The following is a 9062-nucleotide window of genomic DNA, read 5'->3' as shown; positions in this document are numbered from 1 at the left end:
CCCGAGAAGTCATTTCGACTGCTGACCTGCCACCGCGCTCCCCGCTAAATCCTCTGGGCTCCCCGTCTTCTCGTCCACGTGCCTGACAAAGGAAATCCACAGGCTACCCGCAAAGAAAAAACTTTCCCACCCATTCGTCCTGCCAGCCATCAGCTACCTTCGCAGGGACGCCAGCTTCGCACCGTGGCAGCGACTCCGAGAAGAGCTCCCCAGCCTGTGACGACATCCCTGAGTTTCCGTATTTCCTATCAACCCAAGGCAGCGCAGCGAAAGCTACGGAGTCCCCGAGACTCCCGCCGGACTGGAGTCCGGCCGCAGAGCGACTTCTCTTCCCCCCAGCTGGGAGCTCGGCACACAACCAACTCCCCGCTGCACAACGGGCAATGTCGCCCGGCCTGGACAGAAACCAAAATCCACTCACATCGGGCCTTCCACAGACAAAAATCTTCAGGAACACGCGCTGTACATTCTTGGTCCCTTACAATTGCCTAGAAGATGTTACGCAGTTGAGGCTATGCAATAACAAATTGGTAACAGATACCACCAGGGGTATCCCCAAAGGGGAAACAAAAAGCTTTACAAACACTTTTTAGGAGCCAGAGATAAAACACTCCTACGTCCTCGCATTTCAGCAGTATTCAAAGAGAGGACTGAATTTCGTCAGGGTCAGGATTATTTAGTGTTACGAGAGATGGTTACTCCGGGAACATCCGGATCCCAGTTTAAAATCATACTGTTCTGTTGTACCATTTGCGTTACCACTCTTGATATGCCACGACCAACCAACGTAAGTTGCTGTTGGCCTCCGTCTAGCACAAACAAGCGGATCGCTGCTACTCAAAAGGTTTTCAGAATAAAAGTGTGAAAGCCTAACTGTAACAATCTTCTAAGGTGAACTGCCTGCCAGAAACCATCATATCTACATGAAAAAGAAAACACTGAAAATACTGAACCCACTACTGAACCCGAGTGGCCTCACAGCAACATTTAGGAGAATGAGACCTCCAGCCTTGATTTTCAGGAGATACCTTGAATATTTAAACCATAGCAGCCTGTGGAGCAGCCCTGCTGTTTCAGAGAACACGGGTCCTGAACTGCATTATGTTCTCTCACAAAGCAAAAAAATAAAAGGAATTTTTCTGAGAAAGCGGGAATGCCTGGATATGTATCTGTTATTACAAGTGTAAGATCATTTCTGCACATAAAATATACGAAGCAGCCCGTTACACTCGGCACGCTGCAACAGCGGGCAGCTGCACGCTGCGCAAGAGCCACTTTTTGGAAAGGCCAGCATCAGAAAGGCTGAGGTCCTGTAAATTGCTAGCTACGTAATTATACATTAAAAGGTAAGTTAAGGACAGTTAGTTTGCAAAGCCACGGAGTCAGAATTGTCAATTCAGAGCTGCCAAACTCGGGATGCCAGCCTAAGCTTTCTTTCGTCTGCGCATTAAGACACTGACTGGCTTTGCTTGATAACACCCCACTTCTCCCACAGGACTTTTCCCTCATCCAGTGCACAAAACGGGTACCATTCACTTAACGTACAGCTGTTCCACCTTTTATCTCCCTCACTGATGTTCATTATGCGACCTCAGACCTTATTTATCGCACATTATTCAAATGCTGAAAACGCTAAAGTTGATTTCCTTGTGGGTTTTTCCGTAACACAACATACCTGAGTGCTTTGCAAACCATCCATTTTCTGCAGTGAAATGATGGACCAGCACAAGCTCTGGTGCTTCACGCAGGCTAATTATAGGTGCAATTCATTATCTCCTCTCATTTTCTTCCATTTTATCTCGCTAAGTTCCAAACCAGGCTCTTTTTGATTTCACTCCACAATTTTACAAACGCACAAGGTCGGGCTCCCCGCAATGGGGAATACACAGGAGGAGCTGGTTAAAGCAGTTAGACTCCGCAGAAAAAGCCATTCTGATGACTGCCTGTCATCCAGGCGCTGCAGGGAGCACCGCTGAACAGGACTCTGAAGGGAATACCGAGGTCTGGAAAGCCATGACACGACAGACGCGGGGAACCAAACTTCTGGCATTTTGTAATGCTGTTTCTGTGATCTTAAAAACATTCTTTCAATAAAGTTGTGGGTGTTACATCCTAGGTTGTTGAACTTTTCCAAATTAGCTAAAAATGTTTCTAAACGTCAAAGAAACAAAGATACGCAAAAGACAGACCTGGAGGCCAGGGCAGATCTGCTGTTTTGCGGTCTTTGAGAGCAGAGAACCAAGGTTTGACAGAATTGTAAGAGAGCAAAAATAAGGTGTTAAAATTAGATACCTCATCAGCTATTTCTAGTAAGAAACAAGACTGAGTACCATCTCTGTAACAAACATAAATCAAGGCAGTATTTGAAAGTTCAGTTAAAGACGTTTGTAATTTCTAACAGTCAAGTTTGGACATACTATTATCAAAGAAATCATAGATTTTCTTGTGCGTATTTCAAGTCTGATATATACACATATGTATATATGTATTTACACATGCATGTACCTATATATATGTATCTGTTAAAAATCTGTTAAGTATTTGCAATTCTAAAATTATTCTTGCTAACGCTACATCAGATAGGCTTTCTGCATCTGTACAGTTTCTGTTGATGCACTAGACTGACAGCTACAAATACTTTATGAACCTGAGTCTCTGGGCACTGAAATCTAAAAGGTTTTGCACAGGGCCAGATTCTGGAGTGCGAAGACTGCAGCAGCATTTGCACAGCAAAAACAATACTTATGGGAGTAAGCACTCAATGCTGTGAGTAAAATGTGGCATTACCTGATTATAAAGGCTCTGGAACATGGTGTCTATGAAATCTCACATTCTCTCACAGCAGAAGTGCCTGCAACACAGAACAATTTCAAAGCAATTCTTAATTGAAACAAGAATTCAAACTTTAAAGAAGAATATTCCATCTATGGAACCAAGAGAAATTAACTGAACAGGAGTTTTTACAACGCTATTTAATACAAGCTTTCAAATATTAAAATCTTTTTGAGACAAGCCCCTAGTAAACTTAACTATAACATCTAGGAATAATATCTGTAGTCTAGACAAACCACAGTCTTAACCGATCGTGTACGCACACATGGTTTACTATTCAGTTTTGCAATGACATTTCCTCATACTTAGGAATCATTAGCATTTACTGAGTTTCTGATCTACTATGTTCTTTGCCAGTCTGCATTTGATGACCTTTCTTAATAGTGGCCAGTTTGGAAAGCATTAATTCTGTTCTTTCCAAAACCGATGTATCATTAAAATTAGCCAGGGGTAAAACAAGCCGCCTATTGAAGATGGCAGAGATACCCGCTTTGAACGCCTGTTTTAGAAAACTAAAAATGTTTTCTAAGCATTGTGCAGATGGCTGCCTGTTTTCATAGGAACTGCTGTAGCAGTGGGCCATGGAGGACATCCTTCTTCAAGAAAAGATAATGCAGGCTGCTTCAGAAAAAGGTACAAGACAGTCCAGATAAGGTTGTTACAGATTAATGTACTTTTTTTGCCACCTCCACAAAGTCGAGAACACATCCCTTACACAATGCTTGGGCTTTTTTTTTCTTCTCTCCCCCCCGCCCCTTCATCTTTACCATTAAAACCACAGATTGTTATTCACTTCCAGACACCCGCTCTGCTGAAACCTGGCTTTGGTGTCAAAGCCTGGCTTCCTCTCACGACGGATACGTTGGGCCTCAGGTTCTCCTCCTCGATGAAGCATGCCCTGATATAAAGATAACCGAAGGGCAGGATCCGCCGTCAGGCAGGGAGACCGGAGACCCAGATCTGGTTCCTGTGAAACCGGAGCGCGCGTGCATGACCTGGTCGGGTTTCCAGCCTGCGAACCGTTGGCTTAATGAAAAGTAGAAATATTTTTTTTTCCAAGTAATTAGAGATGCAGGAGGCCTACAGCGCGATCGTTAAAGCTAAGGCAATATAAACCAGCTTCTTAGCACAGGATACATCTGAAAAAGAACGCCTGCGCCTCATTTTTACAATTCGTTACTATTTGCATTTCAGTACTGCTTGAGGTCCCATTCATGGACTGGAGCCCCATTGTAGCAGGCATTGTCAGCGCACACAATAAAAAGGCCACGCACAAAGACCTTTCAGTTGAAGGGCACTACTGCGAAAAAACCCCCAAACCACCCAAACCCCAAAAGCCTGGATACACAAGAACCGAATTTTACGTTCTTAAATGGAAACCCATCCCTTCCTGCATGCTTGTACGGGGAGTTGTACAGCTATCCTCGCGCAGCAGAGTCTCAGCTGCAGCTGAAGCCTCTCTTCTGCTCTCCAGGCAATTTGTCAGCGTCACAGGTAACGACGGTGCCACAAGCGGCTCCAGACCTTGCCGCTACCACCACGCAGGCATATTAATATTGCCATTACAATCCAAAAGACCGCCTCCTCTCTAGCTCCACCATAGGACAACTCGAGTCGGGCATTCCAAAGCTGCAAAAGCCTTTTTTGCTGAGGTACCATGTTTAAAATTTTAGCCTTATTTGCCATCCAATGACTTCTGTCATTTGGTTTTCAAAACCGCGCAAGCAGCTTTTTTTGGTATTGCCCTTGTTGTGTGTTTACCATAGCAGTGTAAGAAAGGGATTGCAGTACCAAGGTGTCAGACAAGAATTGCCAGACAGCACGTGAAATGCAAGCACTCTATAAATGAAAACGGCTATAGTTTCTCCTTCATGGTGCATTAAAACTGGGGATATTAAACCACATAACCATATTTAATTGTTTTAAAGACACTATTAATCTAGCAGATCGTTAAATGAAGAAACATAGTAGACCTATTATTTTTAACAAAGCAGCGTAAGATTTGCGGTCAAGATTTAACCACAGGACATAGGAAACAGGAGAGAAAAATGTAAGACATGAAAATCACGGTTGTAAAATAAGTTATGAAAAATAAGAAGTAATGGAAAGAGGCAGTGCTTGTGACAATGTCGTATAGTAGATACATTCCATAAAATTGTTCCTATTTAATTTTGAAATGACGTGTGCCAAATAAAATGCAATTAAAACCACCTCGAATGCTCAAGAGAAATGAATAAACAAATCCCCATAAATCATTCTAAAAATAAGATCCAGTAAGACCAAGCTTTTAATGGCCTGCGGTACTGATACAGAAATCAGTGGTTCATGTGTTGCAAGAGGTTCCTGGAACTGCTGAGGCAGCGACCCTAACGCACTGAACACATTCTGACAGCATCGAAGGCCCGTTGAAACGCCTGTGCTTGCCTTAAGCCCTCAGAAGAAAACAAAGATGGAAAACATCTTTCTCATCCTGCATGGCCCGTGCGTGGTGGGCACGTGCTCTGCCTTGACATTCTAGAGATTTGCCTCTACATGAGGGATAGACTTACTTGAATTATACCTGTACGCTGGAGGTATGGGAACTGTTGCGTGCTACCCACGCTTAGTTTTGCTAGCGTTTTTCTGGTTGTAAAAATTTCTGATTAACAGTTTTATACGTACGCCCTTCTGGACAGTGGGGAGCTGTGCCATCTCCTTGTGTATACAGACAGGCAGATGATATACACCTATAGATTAACAGGCGAGGCTGAGCACTTGCTGGATGCACAGAAATGGCTGCTCGCACACTTTCAATAATTTTTCCACTGATAAGAGAAAGAGCAATAATTGGCTTCTGGGAATCCGCACTCAGGGGTCTGAAACAGGGATTGTATTTGCCAGGGATTTTTTTCTTTCTGTTTCCCCTTCTATATTCCATTGTCTGGGCAGAACAGTACCTTCTGCTGGGAAGCACTCAATCCGAGGACCTACGTAACGCAGAAAATGCTGCCCAGTACTCTCTTTGAAATGGAAGTCTCCTCCCAGTTATGCAAAACGGGAGAGATGCTATAACTCTTATGACCACAGAGTGGCTGTTCTTTCCGTAGCTTAAGTGTGACAGCATGCTTGAATTGCTGGAATTGTCAAAGTAAACCTTTCTGTTAGGGCAGCCAACCAGGCCTGAGGAACTGGATTTCGGTAACATTTAATTCCCAGGACTTCATAACCAATGAAGGGCATAAGTAATGGAAGTACGACAAACGTTGCAGCGCTGCTAATGTCCTAAGATAAGCGCTTAGGCACAAACGTTTATTACTTCTGGAGCCAACTACTGCCGAGCAAGACATCGTGAATATGCTGGAGCACTAGAGTTCTTAAGCAAAGGTGATCAGTCACGCTTTACAAAAATAGCACTTAAAACAATTACTGGAAAGAACAGGGAATGAACTCTCAGTATATTAGCAGGTTAAGTTAAACTTGACATAAGAAGGAGAGAGGGGACAGAGAAGAGGAAGATATCAGAAGGTCTGAACTCCCCTGTAAGAATTCTTCTGTGAAAAGCAGTGCCATCCACGTTAGCTTACTCGGGAGGAAAATTACACTGGGAAATGGTGGGGTTTTAGTGTAATGGCCACCCTGGCACAGAACAGAGATACACCACATAATTTAAAGTCTCCTTCTGGTCCGGAGATTTACAGACGAACCCTTCAAATATCTGTTTCTTTGAAGAAGTTTGTGGTCAGCCGAAACAGCCGTGTGAATGCATGGCTGACCCTCCCCTGGCCGCTACCAATCAACAAAAGCCTTGTTCCCAGTGAAGAAGACAGATATTCACATCCCGCACTGCCAGCTGACTGGCTGCAGCTTCTCATTTTCTCCAGCTTTTTATTTATCATTTGTGCACTCAGCGTAATGTCTGCCTTGCATCAACCTACTCCAAAGCACACGCTACGTAAATTTAACCTGTGGCAGCCTAGACAAGCTGTTGATTGACAACAAAGATACCGTAAAGGCTTCTCATAAAGGCCATGCCCTCCACGAAGCAGCTTGATTCATAAGTAAACCCGGAAAGCTGTAAGATTAGACAGAATCTAGTATGAACCAGATCAGCATCTTACCCTATTGCACGTACACCTCCCGTCGGCTTCACCAGCTTGACGCTTTTCCTTTTTAACTTGTTAACAGGTGCTTTGGTTTTAGTCACATTTTTGTAGAAATTTTTGGGGAGGAGGATGCCTGCAGAGAGAAGAAGTGAATATTTTTTCAGTATTCTGATTCCTTTTCTGCCATTGATTCATGAAAAAAAAAAAAAGAAAAAGTTTCTGTAAGGAGGGAGGGAGGTTGCATGCTTAAGCATTCCCTTACCTCTCAAACGTAATGGAAATCAACTATCCTGGCTTGACTCCCTAAAACCAGAAAAGAAAAAGCTGCACCACAGAAATGAAAAATCAAATGTAAAAATCAATAATATACTGTTCCTTAAGCAAGCCAATGAGAACGTCTGATTCAGCTCCAGTTTGAAGCTGCCTACTCCAAAGGGTTGTCATGTTACCCGATTACCTCACAAAATACTTCAAGTCAGTCACGTCAGTAGTTTTTGGTACTTCCATCTCCTTGATTCTACTGCAAAAGGTCATTCCATGTCACAAGAATAAAAACAACCACCTGAGGATGGTTGCCAGTAGTCCCTTTTGTAAGGGTTTTAATAACGACCGCAGTTGGAACCCAAGAGACACCACTGCTCCTGTAAACTGCCGATGGCTCAAAGGGCACGTTCACCAGGACCATGTGAAGTTGCAGGCTGTATCCCACCCCCTACACATCAGCTTTGCATTATATTATCAGTGCCTATAAAGAAAAGAGGCAAACAGTTTGCGCCACTATCTTAGCATTAAATGCACCTTGCATTACAGCTGAAACCTAGCAAAGTACTAAGCGGACACTCAACTTGAAGCACACGTAGCCTTATTTCCGTTAGATTCCTGAGCTGAAAGACATAAAACCGGCCAAGAGAAAACCAGGCTTTGTTAGGAATTTAGACCATCTAACAGTGATCCCTGCACACTGCCATTGCAGTTGTTCTCTCCCAAGTTGAAAGAAAATTAGAATAACTTAAGCTCCAAGTCAGTTTTCACTCTCTTCTGTTAAGTCCCCCCCACAGTAAGGATGGGCAACTCTAACTCACCCTTACCCTCCTCCGTGCAGACTCAGCATAGAAAGGACTGGCCTAGAGCGAATGCAGAACGGCATGCAGTTCTGGGAGGACCGCTGGAGCTCGGCAGGGCTAGCACGTTTTCAGCGTTATGCGACTCGGACATCGGTCCCCTCCCTGCGTGGTGGTCGTGTTGCGCAGCTGACACCAGGACGAGCGTGAAAGTCTGTAAATCTATACTTAGGGCAAAGTCAGCTTTCTCATCAGGTGCTTTAAACGCTTTAGGTTACTCTCCATTACAGGACCGCCCGCTTCTTCCTTGTGTGCAATACGTGGGAGCTGTGAGGCTGCAGATGCATATGCCATCCATCTCACCAAGGTCAGACGCAAACTATTCTTATCCGCTACATATATCTGAACTGGGATTCTCCTGAAGGAATAATTAAGACAATAAGCAATTAAATTTTCCTTCAGTCCAATATCACAGATAAACTACGTACACATGCCATCATGCAAACTTAAGTCAACACCAAGAGTAAAAAGCTGAACTGAGATTCTGCGATGAAGAGCGTGCAACATAAAGGAGCCATCACCTTGGATGCAATGGCAGGACCGGCCCGAGCGCTGTTACTTCCGGACAACCCCAATTCTGGACGAAAGCAGGGAAGTTATCTGTCGCAAATAAACATACCAGAACCACAGTACAAAGTGCTTGCAGTAAATCTTACGGACGCTGACCCATTCAATAGGTTTCACGTAAGAGAACACCGCCCGGATCAAAACAAAAAAGAGAAGGAAGTTTCCAGAGCTGCTAGCACATGTGACCACTCCTAGCAGACTTACCTAGGCATAAATTAGAAACACCAGATAAAAGTAAGTACCTAGGAAAATATTGATGGCACACGAGAAACTTCAGTAACTTTATAGGTAGATGCAACCAGAAAGTTGAAATGCTAATATTCTTTTAGGTTATGCACATATTGCATATATGCACCTATGTAATCACTTCCTTCTTAGCTCTTTTAATTAGAATCATAGAATCATAGAATCATTGAGGTTGGAAAAGACCTCTAAGATCATCGAGTCCAACCGTCAACCC

The 9062-nt window shown here is 43.7% G+C and overlaps 1 protein-coding gene across 1 annotated transcript in view; it reads right to left on the bottom strand.

The window, feature by feature from the left end:
* ADAMTS3 (ADAM metallopeptidase with thrombospondin type 1 motif 3) overlaps positions 1–9062 on the bottom strand; it is a 141133-nt gene that overhangs the window by 129955 nt on the left and 2116 nt on the right. Inside the window, 3 exon segments of the mRNA XM_019472082.1 lie at positions 2788–2851; positions 3651–3669; positions 8057–8189. Of these exon segments, the coding sequence (XP_019327627.1) occupies positions 2788–2851; positions 3651–3669; positions 8057–8189 (216 nt within the window).

This window comes from Aptenodytes forsteri, unplaced genomic scaffold (genome assembly GCF_000699145.1).
Source record: "Aptenodytes forsteri isolate BGI_AS27 unplaced genomic scaffold, ASM69914v1 Scaffold467, whole genome shotgun sequence".
Lineage (NCBI taxonomy): Eukaryota > Metazoa > Chordata > Aves > Sphenisciformes > Spheniscidae > Aptenodytes > Aptenodytes forsteri.
This window is presented reverse-complemented; position numbering and strand designations above follow the sequence as displayed.